We start from the raw sequence: 19,474 nt of genomic DNA on the forward strand, positions 1-19,474 counted from the left end.
TCTAATGATCCAATGGAGTTCAATGGAGGGCATATTGGCTGTGGATTGTGTCAAGTCCTGGTTGGTGTCGAGTAGATTGATTGTTTGGTAGTCGAGAGATATTTATAAGCTCCTACCAATGTTTGATGATTTGCAAATATTTAACTCTTGAGCACTGTTGCCCTCCTGGTCTATTTGTCCTCTGTCTCAATTTGAATGATAACAATATGCTAGTAGACCTGTCTATATTTTTATTATTTTTTAGACGAGCTAGAAATAAGTTTCCAGTTAGATATGTTTTATTTGGGGCAGGATTTTGTAAGTTTTTTATTTTGTGTACAAAAATCTTAAAGTTCTGAATCAGTTACAAGCTGAAATGTCTCGGTAATGAATGGTGAATTTTGTTGTGTCTTCATGGGCGAGACTCTTTACTTCCAGTATTTAGCAGTGATTTGTCTAGTGATAGTAATATTGTGAACTGAATATAGTCCCTAGCTTTACAGCTTTTCCCAGACCCACATTGTGACTATAAGTTTATCAATGAAACATTTTGAAACACTTCTTACAAAGTTTTTATTAGCTTTATTTACACACACTTGTAGTCTTGGACAACCAGATTCCATAGGCATATCATGTGATCATGTGACAATATTGATATAGTTCTGTTAAATCATGGTTGCCATTTATTACTGTTATATGTTGCAGAGAGCTATCCAAATTTTCACACTAGACCTATTGCTAAATCTGTAGATACCGGTACATACAAAATGATGGAGAGTCCTTCATTTATTTAACTCTATGATTCTTTGTGTAAATTATTTACAGTACTGTTATTAGCTAGTAGTTATTATTATTATCATATTGAATATACACCCATCACTGGACGAAAGAGATACAAGGCTTTTACATCCAGTCAGTTTCGTAAGATTAGCGAGGCCGAGGCAGAAATGGTGAGTCTAAATTTGATTTTGAAATGACAGAAGATGAATGAATGACAAAGACAAAGTTGATAATAAACTTAAGCGTATTTTCTGCTCAAGGCCTGCCGAGATTGCATCAATGGTTTTAAATCAAGCTAGACGGGACAATAACCAGAGGCTTATACTTGACAATTACAATGTTCCATTTATTTAAAGTATTAATATTATTTTTCAGTATATTGAACAGTATCGTGATAAACTATTACCCGCCACCCACCCGGCTGCAATCCGGGTACAGAAAATAACCGCCCGGTTACTACAGGGGAATAAAGAGCTACAAGAAATGGTTATAAATAATGATATTAAATCATGGAGTATTTGTGTTGTTGATGAACCAGTGAGAAATGCCTTTGTTTTACCAGTAAGTTATTTCTCATTCATTGGAGTTTAAGATCCTACTTTTGAGATTTGAGTCTAACCGGTCTGTAGCCCCGACTTATTAATCTTATGAGCCCCCTTTGACAATCAAGATGAGTATATATTTGTTGAGGAATCAGGGATAAAGTGATACATGCACTCTTCAGTTCAAATATATAAATTTAGAACCTCACCCACTTTTTCATCCAATCAGCATTGGCAAAATTTTGTATTAAATGGCTCACTTAATTGTTAATTCTACAATTATGTAATATTTTGATTGACAGCTAAAGTCAGGTTTGTCGCTTCACTTTGAAACATTGGTAGCAGCAAATGAGGGAATATATCAATCATAAATAAGGAAGTATTTCATGAGGAAAAGACTCTTTCCATTTCATATTATTGTTTTCACCTACATGAAAGGTAAGGAATGCGCAATTATCTCCCCTATTTTATATTTTTCAGTCAGGACATATATTCGTGTTTACGGGGATGTTGAATTTTATAGATAATGATAATCAACTAGCTGTCGTTATTGGACACGAAATGTCTCACGCTTATCTCTCTCATGCTGTAAGTTTGAACTTGTATCTCATGTCAGCACCTGAGGGTTTATTCTCCATGAGTTTTGCTTTTATTGTTTTTGATCAATCATATAAGATGCTTTGAATGGCAAATCAAAACGATGTTTTGTGACATGAGTATTTTCTCTGAATCAATAAGTAACTTTGTTTGTGTCAAGATATCTTCAAGGAAAATAAGGAAGATGTTTTTTCACATGTATCTTCTCTCTGGATGTCTAAGAATCTCTGGGTTTCATCAATGGCTTAGCTAATTAAGTGAGGGCCCAGTTAGACTGCCTCTACCCTAATATTTTTTAAAAATATATGCCCTCCTGCATTTTTTTTCTGAGGGTGGGGGGTCTGTGGTCATGGTTCAACCAGTCACGATGGTAGTTGATCCACTGGGTCCAATTTCAGGAAAATTCTTCTGGTCATATTTGCCGTGAGTATGGTAATTCTCAATTTTTAAATTTCAGCATAAACGGCAAATTCTTATGGTCAATTTTGTCATGAAGAACTGAGTTTTCTGCAATTTTTTTTACTATTTGTCTTTTTTTTCGCAGGCGGAGTTAATGAGTAACGCCCAGTTTTTAGATATGTTGATTATATTTTTAATGGCAGCGCTCTGGACGATCATACCTAGTGATGGAATAGCCTTGATTACCCAGTGGTATTATCATAAAAGTATTGATGTAAGTTGAAATGTTGGGGTTGTTTTGTAAGTAGGCAATCTTTTTCAGTTAATAGGTGATCTAAAATTTTTCGAGACATGATAATCTCATTGGGTTTACTGATGTCCTATTTTGAAAAGGCAACCCCCATTTCTAATATAAGCTGCCTCGATGAGGATTCTAAAACTCATGTCATAAAAAAGAGATGAGCTGTAGCAAGTTTGTTACATCACGTCACCTCTACCTCAGCATATAGTCAGTCTTCTAGGATAATTTTCTAACTCACTTATTGGTCATCGACTGGAGCAATTTTGCAGCATATACATTGTGCTTTGGGTAATGTCTTGTCAAAAAACGTCAAAATATAAAAAATTTTCAAAAATAATTAGGTAGGCAATTTTCAATAATTAAGATAGCTGGTTGACGATATTTGAATGTCTTGGCATTATCACTGTTTTGAAAAAAATTGAGGAAAATCATCAATGAGCTGACACCCCTTGTCAGTTAGGTCTTCGATAGGATGCCTGTATACAGTTTCAGTGTATTTGCATTAATTTTGATCATTATAATTTACGTTATTTTGAATCAAGTTTTAATTTCAGTTAATGTGTAGATTACCGTACAGTAGAAAATTAGAAAAAGAAGCAGATTATGTCGGGATACAATTTGCTGCCAAGGTGATATTTTAATCATCTTCTTGTAGCGAGACAGTGTCTGTGGATCATGAGACAGTGTCTGTGGATCAAGAGACAGTGTCTGTGGATCAAGAGACAGTGTCTGTGGATCACGAGACAGTGTCTGTGGATCAAGAGACAGTGTCTGTGGATCAAGAGACAGTGTCTGTGGATCAAGAGACAGTGTCTGTGGATCAAGAGACAGTGTCTGTGGATCAAGAGACAGTGTCTGTGGATCAAGAGACAGTGTCTGTGGATCAAGAGACAGTGTCTGTGGATCACGAGACAGTGTCTGTGGATCACGAGACAGTGTCTGTGGATCACGGGACAGTGTCTGTGGATCACGAGACAGTGTCTGTGGATCACGAGACAGTGTCTGTGGATCACGAGACAGTGTCTGTGGATCGCGAGACAGTGTCTGTGGATCACGGGACAGTGTCTGTGGATCACGAGACAGTGTATGTGGATCACGAGACAGTGTCTGTGGATAGTGTATTTTGTTTCTAAAATTGTGTATTTATAACACTAAAATTTATTTTTATTCCAAAACACGACAAAAGAGCTGTAATGGAGAAAAATTTTGAATTATTCAATATTATAAACTAAGTTGAAAAGCAGAATTCATGTGGTGACTTCATGCAACTCTTTAATAGGTTTTTATAATGAAATGAAATGAAATAATCTCTGTTGGTTTTATATTTCAGTCGTGCTTTGACGTACGAGAAGGCTCTGTATTTTGGTCTAAAATGAGTCAAGTAGAGAAATTAGAAACTAAAGTAACGAATGAATCAACGTATGTACCAGAATGGTTATCAACACATCCTCTCAGTGAGAAACGTGTTGATCATATCGACAATTTACTTCCTAAGGTGAGTATATTAGTCTGTACAGTGAAACCTCTCCAGACTCACACCCCAGGTTTCAATGTATTTTATTTATGTTGAAGGGATCGCAAAGATGTTTTTTAAATTGTTTATACACATAATCAGTTCAGAAGATAACCATGTTACAATAACTTTTAACAAGCAGGCGAGGGAATGCTTAAAAATGGTTGCTTACTGAAGGGCCAGGTTGTACGGCGATATTTCAAACAAAGCTAACCAATGATTCTGTATTTGATGGCCCTGACATAACATAGTTAGTCGAGATAATACCCGGTTTCCCATCGTCAGTGATAAGGGTTGAATGAGCTTAATTTCTGAAATGGTAATACAGAGTTATCTAATCTTATTGTAGTTTAATTCTGTTATATTTTTCAGGCGTTAGTTTTACGAGAAGAATGTAACTGTCCCCGGCTGTCGTCTGTTGACCCTAGAGACAAAATCAAAATGTTGAGTAATTTCGTAGATAATGAAGTGGCCATTAGAAAAACTGGGAGAAATTTATCACAGTTACATCATGCCCACAGTCCAAAACCTACCCCAGCCTAGTTTTTAATTTCTACTAATCCTTGTGATATTTTTGTATGAGTGGTTCAGTGTAGTTCCGTTTTTCTTATTAGCTTTACTTTAACTATAGCCACTTCAGTTAGGGTCTAACGACAGCCCTCTTGAACGTTCAATGATATTTCTGCCCTCTCCAGTACTAACATTTTGTGAGGAGTGTTTATCATGATAGGTCAAAAGGTCAATTTGAGGAAAGTTCAAGAGGGCTATCATTAGACCCCAACTGAAGTGGCAATATTAGAAAATTAGACTGTGAGTAGTTGTAACAATATATATAATTGAAATTACGAAAGCCCAGGCTTTCTTACCTGGTGTCATGTTATTAAGATCTTGTCAAAATAGAAATTTAATTTTTTTTGGACTGGACATCAGATATCTCCTATTTATATAGATATAACTATTTATATGTATATCAGGGCATTATTAAGTTTCAGTTGGCACCTTCCATCAGTGCTGCTGAAGCAAAGTAAACAGTCTCTAAACAGTGGACTGCTATTATCTAAGCGAAGCAAAAACTTTTTAAATTTTTTGATATTTTTTTAAATTTTTTTTTAGAGAATTGCTACCGTATATCAAAATAATATTGTTTGTCTTTGCATTGATAAAAATATGGGTGTCTACAGGCTGTGCCCGTTACAGATTACTATACAATACAGGCAGTAGGGCTGCTTGTTCAGATAGGATAATAAACCACTACCCATCAAAGATATTGAATTCGAAATCGAAAAAGAACAAGCTAATGCTGTGGTCCTGGAAAAATTTCCTTCATTGTCCACTGCATGGCGTTGTCCGTCTTGTAAAAAATACTCACTTCAATCAATAAGTTGAAAATGCATAAAACTAAACAACTGTAGTCTATAGTAAGTAATTTGTATTTATTGAGTTACCTCCCTTGTTGATAAGTTCAATAGTCATAGAGGTAATAATAAAGTGTACGCAGGAAACCGCAAGTAAACGATCTTCGGCCGACCAAAATTAAAACCACAGTTTTTGATCGGCTAGTGTTGACCATAATCGACTTTAAATGTTTGTGTCTTGAGTCATCGCATCATTTTACTGTAGCCAGTGAAGATTACGTAACTTTTTGCCGTACAATCAATATGGCGTCAATGTCCCATGCCTGGCTTCAATAGACGTCATTGGTTACAGCGCAATGACGTAAGACAGTCCTCTAGCAGTAAGTTCTCTCCCCTGGACTAAACTGAAAGTAACGAGAAGGAAACAAACAGACGAGGTTTTTATTTTAAAGTAAGTTTAGTGTTTTTTAGTCTGATTATTTTATGTGAATTATGGTGTTTCTGATATTTAAAGTAATTTTTGATGAACATCCAAAACAGGACAACGAAATCCTGAAACTTGATCCGTTCGTTCAAAATGAAACAATCATTGTAGCCTAACTAAAGTCAATCAATGTCGTTTGTAAACTCAAAGCCATAATGTTTACCGGTACAGCCTTTCTGTCGAGGGATCTGATTGGCTGTATTTTCTGGCATATAATTCAATCAAATTGCTGCATTCTATAATAGGTGGCTATTGCAGTCAAGGTGTAAGTTCGTAATAGCTTGACATTGTGAAGATGAGTCAAGGTATAAGTACCAAGTTCGTAATACCTTGAAATTGTGAAGATGGGTTGAGGTATAAGACACAGTTCGTAATAGCTTGACATTGTGAAGATGAGTCAAGATATAAGATGAAGTTTGTAATAGCTTGACATTGTGAAGATGAGTCAAGGTATAAGATGAAGTTTGTAATAACTTGACATTGTGAAGATGAGTCAAGGTATAAGTACTAAGTTCGTAATATCTTGACATTGTGAAGATGAGTCAAGGTATAAGATGAGGTTAGTAATAGCTTGACATTGTGAAGATGAGGTTAGTAATAGCTTGACATTGTGAAGATGAAGTTTGTAATAGCTTGACATTGTGAAGATGAGTCAAGGTAGAAGTACTAAGTTCGTAATAGCTTGACATTGTGAAGATCAGTCAAGATAGAAGTACCAAGTTCGTAATAGCTGGACATTTTGAAGATGAGTCAAGGTATAAGATGAAGTTTGTAACAGCTTGACATTGTGAAGGTGAGTCAAGGTATAAGATGAAGTTTGTAATAGCTTCACATTGTGAAGATGAGTCAAGGTATAAGACACAGTTTGTAATAGCTTGACATTTTGAAGATGAGTCAAGGTATACGATGAAGTTTGTAATAGCTTGACATTGTGAAGATGAAGTTCGTAATAGCTTGACATTGTGAAGATGAAGTTTGTAATAGCTTGACATTGTGAAGATGAGTCAAGGTATAAGATGAAGTTTGTAATAGCTTGACATTGTGAAGATGAGTCAAGGTATAAGATGAAGTTTGTAATAGTTTGACATTGTGAAGATGGGTCAAGGTATAAGATGAAGTTTGTAATAGCTTGGCATTGTGAAGATGAGTCAATGTAGAAGTACTAAGTTAGTAACAGCTTGACATTTTGAAGATGAGTAAAGGTATAAGATAAGGTTAGTAATAGCTTGACATTGTGAAGATGAAGTTTGTAATAGCTTGACATTGTGAAGATGAGTCAAGGTAGAAGTACTAAGTTCGTAATAGCTTGGCATTGTGAAGATGAGTCAAGGTATAAGTACTAAGTTCGTAATAGCTTGACATTGTGAAGATGAGTCAAGGTATAATATCTTGACATTGTGAAGATGCCAGCGATCATGTATTTTACATTCCCATGAAATAAAAATGTACAGTTTTTGTTCATATTCTTGTCTTTTTCAGATTTTAGTCATGTGATGAAATGAAGCTGAGTCAATCAGCGATTTGAAATTCAACGATGCTTTCTACACGACTTGCTCGGTGTTCTTGCCTTCTTAGGTCAAAGGTCAGACCCAGTTCTGCTGCAGAAATTTTAACGCCTGGCTGTAGGGTCGTATATAAAAACAGAAATCAAATTTTACGACAGTTTCAACAATCGGCAGAAAACAGATCAAAACTATTTTGTCAATCAAGAAACAGACCAATTTTTGGAAAGCGAGAATTCAAAGTCTTAAACGTGCTTAAAAATCAGACATTTTTAAACTGTGGTAGTCTCAATCGTCCATTTCATTCCACGTCATGTAGACCTATATCTCCAGGATTTTGGGTTTTTCTGTCGAAGATAGGAGTTATTTTATTAGGGAGGTGAGTGGATCAAAGAATTATCGGATTTGATATTGTGGGAGAAATAAAAAATAAATAAAATTGTATTGTCTTTGCTTTAAAATGCCATTCAAATCCTAAAATGGAATGAAGCAATGAAATAGAACATAATACAAGGAAAATTGAATGAATTAAAGTGATACTACGTCTTAGAATGAACATAAATTTAAATTCTCAAGAATGGTCAATATGAGTATATATTCATCAGTGAACTTACCTGGTGTCATAAAGTTACAACAGAATCCCTGTAAAATCGAATTGGAAAATTGGAAAATTCATAAAAGTAAGTAATTATTGAAAAACGCTTAATCTTGACATTTACCTTTTTTCAATAGTTAATTGCATATTTATGGATAATTACTAAGTTTATTGGATTTATCGGATTATATAAGGATCCTGTTATGTTATTTATGACACCAGGTATATCTACTGATCAATATATGCTTTTATTGGCCAAGTTTAAAATTCTTAAATTTTATGTTCATTGTAAGACGTAGTATTCCTTTAATCAATCGCTAAAAATGAAATAAAATTAAGTATTCGAAATTGGAGCAAAAACTTAAAACTTCTGGGCACTGTTTCCCTTTCCTGTTCATTTGTCTTCCATTTTGATAATAATAATACATGTAGATCTTTGTTTTATTATTTTCTAGACGAGCTACAGATAAGTTTCCAGTCATATATGTTTTATTTGGGGCAGGATTTCGTAAGTTTTCTTCGTGTACAAAAATCTTTCAGCTCCGTAACGCTGAATCTGTCTCGTTGTGTCTTCTGGTGCGAGACTCTATACTTCTGGGGCGAGTGTCTGGGCCTGTATGAATAAAATACTTAAGTCTAAGTTTTTGACTTTAAATACATATTTAAGTTTTTTTTATGCAGACGGCCCAGGCTTTTTACAATGGTTTGTCGTTTGATAGTAATATTGAGACCTAAATATACTCCTTAAATTTACAACTTTTCTGACACTTACTTATGTATTAGACGCTAACGCCGTGACTATTGGTTTACCAATGAAACATTTTGAATCAATATCTTACGAAGTTTTGGTTTTCATTGACTTTGTTTATAAACCCCAAAATCAACATACATATCATGTGACACTATTCACATAGTTCCGTAAAAAATATGGCTTCTATTCATTACTGTGATATGTTCGCTTGCAGAAATACCATGGTAGACTATTGCTAAATCTGCAGATACATACAGTATATCAAAACAATATACATATTACATTATATACATGTCATTACATCTGATGACGACACGTGTATATTGTGTTGAAACGCTATGTACCCAACCTTATTAAAGAAGTGTGTTATATTCCATAATATTGTCTTGTGTTTTGTTATACCTGCTCCTCGCTTATATTATGTCGTTCAAATCTTACATACAAAAGTAATACATTTATTTATGATTCTGTATTGTGTTTATTTACAGTACTGTTATTAGCTAATAGTTATTATTACTATCATAATGAATATACACCCATCACTGGACGAAAGAGAATCAAGGCTTTTACATCCAGTCAGTTTCGTAAGATTAGTAAGGCAGAAGCAGAAATGGTGAGTCTAAATGTGATTTTGAAATGACAAAAATTTAATATTTTAATATAAAGCCACTGAAAAGGCCTGCCAAGATTGCATCAATGGTTTTTAGTCATTTGATGGGACAGACAATAAACTGAGGCTTTGTGTGCTACAGGCTGTAGTTCATAGTGCTGGGAATAATTATTGAAATATCAATTATCACCGTTATAATATATACCAATAACGATGACTGAAAAGTCATTGTGACATCTGATACCGTAAATTTGGAGATAAGCTTGTTTTTGTGATATTGCTCCAACTGAAACCCATTTAAAAAAAAATGGTGTTGTCAGCCTGAACTTTATATTTGGCAATGACAATGTCTGGCTTCTTGAAAAAATATCTTATCTTTTCAGTATATTGAACGGTATCGTGATAAACTGTTACCCGCCACCCACCCGGCTGCAATCCGGGTACAGAAAATAACCGCCCAGTTATTACAGGGGAATAAAGAGCTACAAGAAATGGTTATAAATAATGATATTAAATCATGGAGTATTTGTGTTGTTGATGAACCAGTGAGAAATGCCTTTGTTTTACCAGTGAGTTGTTTGATATTAATCGAATTTGAATTTTAAGAACGTTTTCTGTGGGACGTTCTGTTAACTCTATCCATTTTGTCCTGTCAGCATATTGGTAAGCAGTACTCAAATTGTTAGCGATAAAAATCACAGTGACATTTTACTTTTACGTGTAAATATCAGGTAAGTCCACTGATGAACAAAGACTCATTTTGGCCAAGTTTGTGAATTTAAATTTTTTTGTTGATACTATCAGGTAGGCAGTCTTCCTTTAAACAAATACTCTTACTTCACCTGCAATCCTGATTTTTATATTTTTCAGTCAGGACATATATTCGTGTTTACGGGGATGTTGAATTTTATAGATAATGATAATCAACTAGCTGTCGTGATCGGACACGAAATGTCTCACGCCTATCTCTCACATGCTGTAAGTCTGAACTTTTTTCTTTAATAAAAAGCAGCAAATTGATCATATCATCCAACTGGGGGTTATTTCTTGTTGGGCCTTCTCTCTCGTGTCGTCTTTGATCAATCCAATGAGGTTTCTTTGAATATCAAGTCAACGTAAGACTGACACCATTTCTAAATATGTTTATCTTCTCTAAATCTCCTAGTAATGTAAATGAAATTTATGTCCCACTGGAAAATGCTAGATATTGTGAAGACGGGAGGGGGGAGGGGGTGGGGGGACTGAATAACTGAGTTGGAGGTGATTTTTTATTACTGTTTGGTATTTATATTGCAGGTGGAGTTGATGAGTAAGGCCCAGTTTTTAGATATGCTGATTATATTTGTAATGGCAGCAATCTGGACGATCATACCTTATGATGGTATAGCTTTGATTACCCAGTGGTATTATCGTAAATGTATTGATGTAAGTTGAATTGTTGGGGTTGTTTTGTAAGTTGGCAATCTCTTTCAGTTAATAGGTGATCTCAAATCTTTCGAGACCCCGATAATCTCATTGGGTTTACTTGCTAATGTCCTTTTTATACGCCCACATGAAATGGGGGGCGTATATTGCCGTTACCCATGTCCGTCCGTCCGTCCACAATTGCTCGTAAACACTCTACAAGACACAATTCTTGACAGATTTTGACAAAACTTGGTATGAGTGTCGGTAATCATCCAAGGATCAACCCTATTGATAATCAGAAGAATCGAAAAATATTTAGTATAAGTTATTGCTCATGCTCTTGAAAACGCGTTAAATTTTTAGCTCATAAACACTCTAGAAGGGACAATTCTTGACGGATTTTGACAAAACTTGGTTTGAGTGTTCGTATTCATTCAAGGGTAAACCCTATCGAAAATTAGAAAAGTCATGAACCTATGTAATTATTGAAAAACGCTTAATCTTAATATTAAGTGTTTTTCAATAGTTAATTGCATATTTATGGATGATTACTAAGTTTTTTTAGATTTATCAGATTATATAAGGATCCTGTTATGTTATTTATGACACCAGGTATATCTTCTGATCAATATATGATGTTATTGACCAAGTTTAAAATTCTTAAATTTTATGTTCATTGTAAGACGTAGTATTCCTTTAATCAATCGCAAAAAATGAAATAAAATTAAGTATTTGAAATAGGAGCAAAAACTTAAAACTTTAATTTAGTTTCCCCGTATTATTTGCGTTGATTTGGATTGTTTTTTTTTTTCAATTTCAGTTAATGTGTAGATTACCGTACAGTAGAAAATTAGAAAAAGAAGCAGATTATGTCGGGATACAATTTGCTGCCAAGGTGATATACATCTTCTTGTAGCGAGACAGTGTCTGTGGATCACGGGACAGTGTCTGTGGATCAGGAGGCAGTGTCTGTGGATCAGGAGACAGTGTCTGTGGATCAGGAGACAGTGTCTGTGGATCACGGGACAGTGTCTGTGGATCACGAGACAGTGTCTGTAGAAAAAGAGGCAGTGTCTGTATATCAGGAGACAGTGTCTGTGGATCAGGAGACAGTGTCTGTGGATCAGGAGACAGTGTCTGTGGATCACGAGACAGTGTCTGTGGATCACGAGACAGTGTCTGTGGATCAAGAGGCAGTGTCTGTGGATCAAGAGGCAGTGTCTGTGGATCAGGAGACAGTGTCTGTGGATCAGGAGGCAGTGTCTGTGGATCAGGAGGCAGTGTCTGTGGATCACGAGACAGTGTCTGTGGATCAGGAGACAGTGTCTGTGGATCACGAGACAGTGTCTGTGGATCACGAGACAGTGTCTGTGGATCACGGGACAGTGTCTGTGGATCAGGAGACAGTGTCTGTGGATCAGGAGACAGTGTCTGTGGATCACGGGACAGTGTCTGTGGATCACGAGACAGTGTCTGTGGATCAGGAGACAGTGTCTGTGGATCAGGAGACAGTGTCTGTGGATCAGGAGACAGTGTCTGTGGATCAGGAGACAGTGTCTGTGGATCGGAGACAGTGTCTGTGGATCAGGAGGCAGTGTCTGTGGATCACGAGGCAGTGTCTGTGGATCACGAGACAGTGTCTGTGGATCACGGGACAGTGTCTGTGGATCACGAGACAGTGTCTGTGGATCACGGGACAGTGTCTGTGGATCAGGAGACAGTGTCTGTGGATCACGGGACAGTGTCTGTGGATCAGGAGACAGTGTCTGTGGATCACGGGACAGTGTCTGTGGATCACGAGACAGTGTCTGTGGATCACGAGACAATGTCTGTGGATCACGAGACAGTGTCTGTGGATCAGGAGACAATGTCTGTGGATCACGAGACAAAGTCTGTGGATCACGGGTAGTTTGTTTCTAAAATTTTGTATTTATAACAGTAAAATTTATTTTACATTTTAATCCAAACACGACAAAAAAGCCATCAGAGAAGTATGATGGAGAAAAATATTTTAGATTGTTCAGAATTATGCAAATTAGTTGCAAAGCAAAATTTCCATGGTGACTTCATGCAACTTTTTGATAAGTTTTATAAAAACTCTAGTATGTGTTCTGTAACTTTTTTACTATGAAAAAGATTGTTTTTTTCTCAATACTTCCTATGCCGATTTCAGTCGTGTTTTGACGTACGAGAGTGCTCTGTATTTTGGTCTAAAATGAGTCAAGTTGAGAAATTAGAAATGAAAGTAACGAATGAATCAACGTATGTACCAGAATGGTTATCAACACATCCTCTCAGTGAGAAACATGTCAACCATATCAACAAATTAATTCCCAAGGTGAGTATATTAGTCTCCAAACCGGAATCTCGGGTTTCACTGTATCTAATTTGTTTTGAAGGGATTGCAAAGATAGTTTCTAAATTGTTTATAAACATTTTAGAAAAAGACTGTGTTACAATAAAACAAGCAGGCGAGGGAATGCTTAAAAATGGTTGCTTACTGAAGGGCCAGGTTGTACTGAGATATTTCAAACAAAGCTAACCAATGATTCTGTATTTGATTGCCCTGACATAAGATAGTTAGTCGAGATAATACCTTCCGAATTTTATACCCGGTGTCCCATTGTCAGTGATACAGGTGATACAGGTGGGACAAGCTAAATCCCTGAAAAAGGTTGTCTTATCTTGTAGTTGTCAGAATTGTTGTCTGTTATATTTTTCAGGCGTTAGTTTTACGAGAAGAATGTAACTGTCCCCGGCTGTCGTCTGTTGACCCTAGAGACAAAATCAAAATGTTGAGTAATGAAGTGACCATTAGAAAAACAGGGAGAAATTTATCACAGTTACAACACACCCCAGTCCAAAACCTGCCTCAGCTTAAATCTTAAAGAATACTACCTCTTAGAATGGACATAAAATTTAAAATCTTGAACTTGGTCACAAGTGTATATATTCATCAGTTAGAATTACCAGGTGCCATGACTAAAGAATAGAATCAAAGAATAAAACATTTCTGAGCATGTTCAAAAGTTCTTAGTTTAAGAAATATTACTTAGTATTATTAGATTATATACTTATGACACCAGGTAAGTCTTCTCATTTTAACCAAGTTTAATAATTTCAATTTTTTGATCATCCTAAGAGGTGGTTTACCTTTAATTTATACTAATCCTTGTGATATGAGAGGTTAGAAGAACTATATATATTCAAAATTACAAAAGCACAGCCTGAGTTGGAGAAATATAACTCAGGAGTAGTACACTATAAAATTGTATTCTGTTATTGAATTAACTTACACTGTTGAAATATTGATGTTTATTTTTCTAGTTAAAATATTGGATATTAATAAAAACTATGTATACAGCCTGACCATTTATTATATTATTAAAGAGATTGTAAAGAGGTTTTCAAATTTTTTTATGTGTGTCAGGGGGACATTGATAGCATCAATTTGTACCATTCTAATTCTCAATCAGACAAATGTGGTTCCTGCATTTCCACTAAAACTAAGTGTTTTATAACGACACTAGGCCCTATGTGATAAAACGTATTTTGCGATTGGTGACGTCATAGAACAATTAGTGGAATTGCAGGAACCACAGACATCTGATTGAAAGTGGAATGGCGAAAATTGATGCTATCCGTGTCATCGACAAGCATAACAAATTTAGAAATCCTCTTTACAATCTCTTTAAGATCCTGGGGTCTTATAAACTAATAAGATACTTGCATCTTGTTAAAATAGCTTGATTGGATTGTACGTTACCGAATACAACCAATAAGAGTTCTCAACAGAAATTGTGTAAACATTATACCACTCTGTTTACAGTCTTTCTGACAAGTGTTATGACCTGCTGTATTTGCTGGCGTACAGTCCAATCTGGTGGCTATGACAGTCAAGGTATAAGACGAAGTTGTAGAAGCTGTCATGAGAAAAGAGACAATGTGACAATAAACACAGGCCCTATGTGCTACTGGCTCTACACCTACAAAGTACAATAAAAATATGGATAAAAATAGCTTTATTTACAAATATACAATAAAGTAATTTATTATGTTATGATTTGATATTTTTCATTGCACACTGCATGGTGTTGCCCATTTCTTTAGCCCAGGTAGCCAAAGTAGGTCAAAATCATCAGAACTGCTAACTATCAGAAATTTAGATTAACTTTTGCAAATTAAACAAGCTAGCAGATCTCTTTATTTGTGAGCCAATGTTTTACATAGGAGTTTTTAGAAACTTCTTAACTCTTAAAGAGACATGTTTGTCATTTTCGAGGGTTGATTTGGGCCTTAAATATATATATAAATAAATAGTCTATGAAATGTACAAAAATCACATAATTCCTTCAAGAATATCTCAAACTAGAAAATTTCTTTTCCTATTTCTATATATATGGCTGAGTCTCACGAAAAAACGAATCATATTTTCAACTATAAACATGAATAATTCTAGACACACATCGATTTGCAGGCTTGAGTTTTGAAGCTGAGCTGTGAATACTATTACTGATTAGCTTAGCTGAAAAATTTGCGTTTCTAAGACTTGGGAACGATTGGTTGAAGAGGTGGTAATTCTGTCCCTTTCAATACAAGCTACTAAACAAGACAAACGATTTGAAAAATGAATGAATGTAAGAATAAAGAATGAAAACACAGGAAGGAAAGTAAACTATTTAAATTGATGTTTAAATTCTGTGACACTGACAGACTCACTAGCTTTCTCATCATAATCATACCATTCTAATTCCTACAAAATAATTAATCAAACTCGTTAATTAGCTTTAACCAATCAAAGTATGTCATGCAGAACCCGTTTCTTGATAAAATAAGAAATTGTGGGATAGTGAAATCTAAGGAGATTGTTGCCATGTTGCTCTACTTTCGAATTCGCTATTCCACATTTGTGTTTTGATTGTTTGGGATTGTTAAGAAGTTTTCTAAACTTTTTCTTGAACACTGATAGCATCAATTTACAAGATTCCAATTTTCAATCAGACATCTGTGCATCAATTTACATCATTCAATCAAATGTCTGTGAGTCCTGCAATTCTACTACAACTAGGCCTTTTATGGCTATATATGAGGACTTTAGCGATACAGACTGGTTTACCGGTCATGCCCGGAAAATGCAGCCAAATCAACATCTCTAACGCAGAGTTTTTGAGAATTTGGTAAACCTCTTATAACTTATCCAATACTTACAGTTAAATCAATTTCAAAAGGTGTATTTGACTCTTCCCCTTTCACTTTCCACCCATCCTACAAATATAATTATATTCTTCACATATAGTGAAACTGTCTGCAATAATTATCACAGATATCACATATAGTGAAACTGTCTGCAATAATTATCACAGATATCACATATAGTGAAACTGTCTGCAATAATTATCACAGATATCACATATAGTGAAACTATCTGCAATAATTATCACAGATATCACATATAGTGAAACTGTCTGCAATAATTATCACAGATATCACATATAGTGAAACTGTCTGCAATAATTATCACAGATATCACATATAGTGAAACTGTCTGCAATAATTATCACAGATATCACATATAGTGAAACTGTCTGCAATAATTATCACAGATATCACATATAGTGAAACTGTCTGCAATAATTATCACAGATATCACATAAAGTGAAACTGTCTGCAATAATTATCACAGATATCACATATAGTGAAACTGTCTGCAATAATTATCACAGATATCACATATAGTGAAACTGTCTGCAATAATTATCACAGATATCACATATAGTGAAACTGTCTGCAATAATTATCACAGATATCACATATAGTTAAACTGTCTGCAATAATTATCACAGATATCACATAAAGTGAAACTGTCTGCAATAATTATCACAGATATCACATATAGTGAAACTGTCTGCAATAATTATCACATATATCACATATAGTGAAACTGTCTGCAAAAATTATCACAGATATCACATATAGTGAAACTGTCTGCAATAATTATCACAGATATCACATATAGTGAAACTGTCTGCAATAATTATCACAGATATCACATATAGTGAAACTGTCTGCAATAATTATCACAGATATCACATATAGTGAAACTGTCTGCAATAATTATCACAGATATCACATATAGTGAAACTGTCTGCAATAATTATCACAGATATCACATATAGTGAAACTGTCTGCAATAATTATCACATATACATATAGTGAAACTGTCTGCAATAATTATCACATATATCACATATAGGGAAACTGTCTGCAATAATTATCACAGATATCACATATAGAAAAAAAACAATCAAGAGTTTTACGTTCTACTTTTCTGCACCTAATTGAGCTAATGGAGACGGGCAACACCATGCAGTGTGCAATGAGGAAAATATTGACAGGGCAGTTGCATTAGCATAAAAATCTCTACAAGCAAGACAATTCAGCTGATAAAAATCTTGTCCAAAGTATGACAAAGTATAGTAGTATTCCTCCAAAGAGAAGTACCATTAGCAGTTCAAAAAGAATAAGGATGGTCTGCTCCCTACGAGACACCCACCACTACTATCTAGGTGAACATCATGAGATACAATCAGATCAATTCATGCCAGACATTATTAATTATTATATTATTAGCATTCTCTTTATTGATTTTGAACTGTCAAATTATTGATCGATTTATTTCAGGTAGGAAACAAAAAACTTCATATGCTTACATTAGGTTTAAAATCTGTTGGTTGAACGCCACGACAATCGAACGTGACAATAGTTCTAAATTTCCCAGCATCCTCTATATTATATTTACCTAATGAATCTCTTATTATATCTACAAATAAAACGTAACGAAAAAAAATTACCATAAATACAAAAACAAAAAACATGAAGGAACTGAAGTCTTAATAGTCTCACATCCTACTTATCTGCACCATGGGGCTAATGAAGACGGACAACACACTGCAGTGTGCAATGAGGGAAATTTTGCCAGGAAAGCAGAATTAGCCTACTTCTTTTGTATTTCCAAATGTGGAGTGATCTTTAACATGCACAGCCTGTAGTAGACAAAACAGTGAGGCCAACTAAAAATCTAGAATAAAATACAGATGTATAATTTTCACTCACCTAAAGAATTTTCTCGTTTACATAATTTACATTTTATAACTAAACTAGCTGACCCCCTACCTCCAGTTACACCAGTACTCTCCTATAAATTTTCAAATTGGAAGAAATTCAGATATGTATGCTTAGTTCAAGACCGGCTGACAAACGATGTTTATGCTTCTATCTGATACTGATCAAAGGTGGACCTTGATTAAGTCACATCTAAAATTTACCCATCTATTTCTTTCTCGGTCATTTTGAATTCTGTCTACACCTATTTTTTCAGCACACATGGAACCCATTCTGAACTCTGTTCCAACTTTTATTGAATGTTCTGTTGATTCTATAAATCCTGAAAATTCAGAGCTCACCAATCTAGCTGCCCCATGTCTGATATCACTGATGTATATAGTGTTCAGTTACATAATATAGGCCTGATAATAAATGACTCACTGATAACGAGGCAAAAACAAAATCTGGTGTTTCTTCATTACAATTCATACACTGGAGCTGTAAACAAAAAACAAAAAAATAATTTTTGCATAAGCTGCTAACAACATTTAACTTGAATGGAAATTGCAAATCACTGACACAGTTGTCTTACTGAAAATTGGGAAATAATTTTTAGTCCACTACCAATATCTTCATGATTCTTATCGCCTTCAAATATCAGAAAAGGGGACAGTCTAACCTATTAAGACCACGCCCACTTTTTTTATGTTTACCTTCATGCACCAACCGAAATCTTCAGTGTCAGCCGGTTCCAGTTCCGTCACTCTCTCCAGCTGGGCACATATCTGTAGCGATATCTTCTACAATTAAAAAAAAAGCATGATAATTTAAGTTTTCATTGATACAAACAGAATATTTACAAATTATCGATAATATTTCAACACGTTTACGATATTTACCACCATATTGAAAAACAGCGCCACTACACTAAAAGGGACGTAACTCATCGGTCTAAATTGAATTAAGACTACAGTTAAATGTTTTGCGGCCGAAAAAATAAAAACTATAGGGAGGAACGTAACTCGCCAAGAATTATAATGATTTAAGACTACAGTTAAATATTTGAGACTGAGAAAAACTGATAGGGAACGTAAGTCGGCAAGACCAATAGTGATTGATAGAAATATATCGAACCTCAAAAAACACATAGGAATTAGGAGTGACGTAACTCGCCAAGATCCACGATGATTTTAGATCACAGTTAAATAATTATGGGATAAAAACATATTTTACAGGGATATTTGAATAGATGGAAAAACAAGGTGAGAATTTCTTCAATAATCATATAAAAACTTCATATCAGACCCCTCAACAGAAAGGCTGTTATATTATGTCTTTGGGACTCTCTCTCAAGACCTTTGATTGGCTGTATTCGCTAGCGTATAAGCTAATCAAATTGCTTCATTTACAAACTTCTGTGATACAAGCAAGGTGACTATTGCAGTCAAGGTATAAGTACGAAGTTCGTAATAGGTTGACATTTCCACAACTACCAAACCAACAACAACCACAAGATTGAATTAGTATGGGTCCCATAGCACGCCCCCATTCCTGG

At 35.0% G+C, this 19,474-nt stretch overlaps 4 protein-coding genes across 4 annotated transcripts; 2 read left to right on the forward strand and 2 right to left on the reverse strand.

The window, feature by feature from the left end:
* Positions 1 to 809: 809 nt before the first annotated feature.
* LOTGIDRAFT_124995 (hypothetical protein) lies at positions 810 to 4,168 on the forward strand (the record flags this gene model as incomplete). Its single annotated transcript, XM_009061490.1, has 6 exons — positions 810 to 929; positions 1,135 to 1,320; positions 1,782 to 1,889; positions 2,443 to 2,571; positions 3,153 to 3,227; positions 3,929 to 4,168. Coding segments are annotated over 6 exons (858 nt in total), but the record flags the coding sequence as incomplete, so codon positions are not given.
* A 2,479-nt stretch (positions 4,169 to 6,647) lies between these two features.
* Positions 6,648 to 7,099, reverse strand: LOTGIDRAFT_124988 (hypothetical protein; the record flags this gene model as incomplete). The annotated part of the gene is made up of 2 exons (XM_009061491.1): positions 6,648 to 6,872; positions 6,941 to 7,099. Coding segments are annotated over 2 exons (384 nt in total), but the record flags the coding sequence as incomplete, so codon positions are not given.
* Positions 7,100 to 9,291: 2,192 nt separating this feature from the next.
* LOTGIDRAFT_124934 (hypothetical protein) lies at positions 9,292 to 13,357 on the forward strand (the record flags this gene model as incomplete). The annotated part of the gene is made up of 6 exons (XM_009061492.1): positions 9,292 to 9,411; positions 9,792 to 9,977; positions 10,279 to 10,386; positions 10,705 to 10,833; positions 11,636 to 11,710; positions 12,989 to 13,357. Coding segments are annotated over 6 exons (987 nt in total), but the record flags the coding sequence as incomplete, so codon positions are not given.
* A 1,463-nt stretch (positions 13,358 to 14,820) lies between these two features.
* On the reverse strand, positions 14,821 to 18,838 carry LOTGIDRAFT_192905 (hypothetical protein). Its single transcript, XM_009061493.1, has 7 exons — positions 18,819 to 18,838; positions 18,633 to 18,719; positions 18,361 to 18,417; positions 17,929 to 18,010; positions 17,526 to 17,635; positions 16,024 to 16,080; positions 14,821 to 15,568 (listed from the first exon to the last, which is right to left on the reverse strand). The coding sequence occupies exons 1-7, from the start codon at positions 18,822 to 18,824 to the stop codon at positions 15,491 to 15,493; spliced, it is 477 nt and encodes a 158-aa protein (XP_009059741.1). The 5' UTR covers positions 18,825 to 18,838; the 3' UTR covers positions 14,821 to 15,490.
* Between the last annotated feature and the right edge of the window lie 636 nt (positions 18,839 to 19,474).

Source organism: Lottia gigantea, assembly GCF_000327385.1.
Source record: "Lottia gigantea unplaced genomic scaffold LOTGIsca_48, whole genome shotgun sequence".
Classification (NCBI taxonomy): domain Eukaryota; kingdom Metazoa; phylum Mollusca; class Gastropoda; family Lottiidae; genus Lottia; species Lottia gigantea.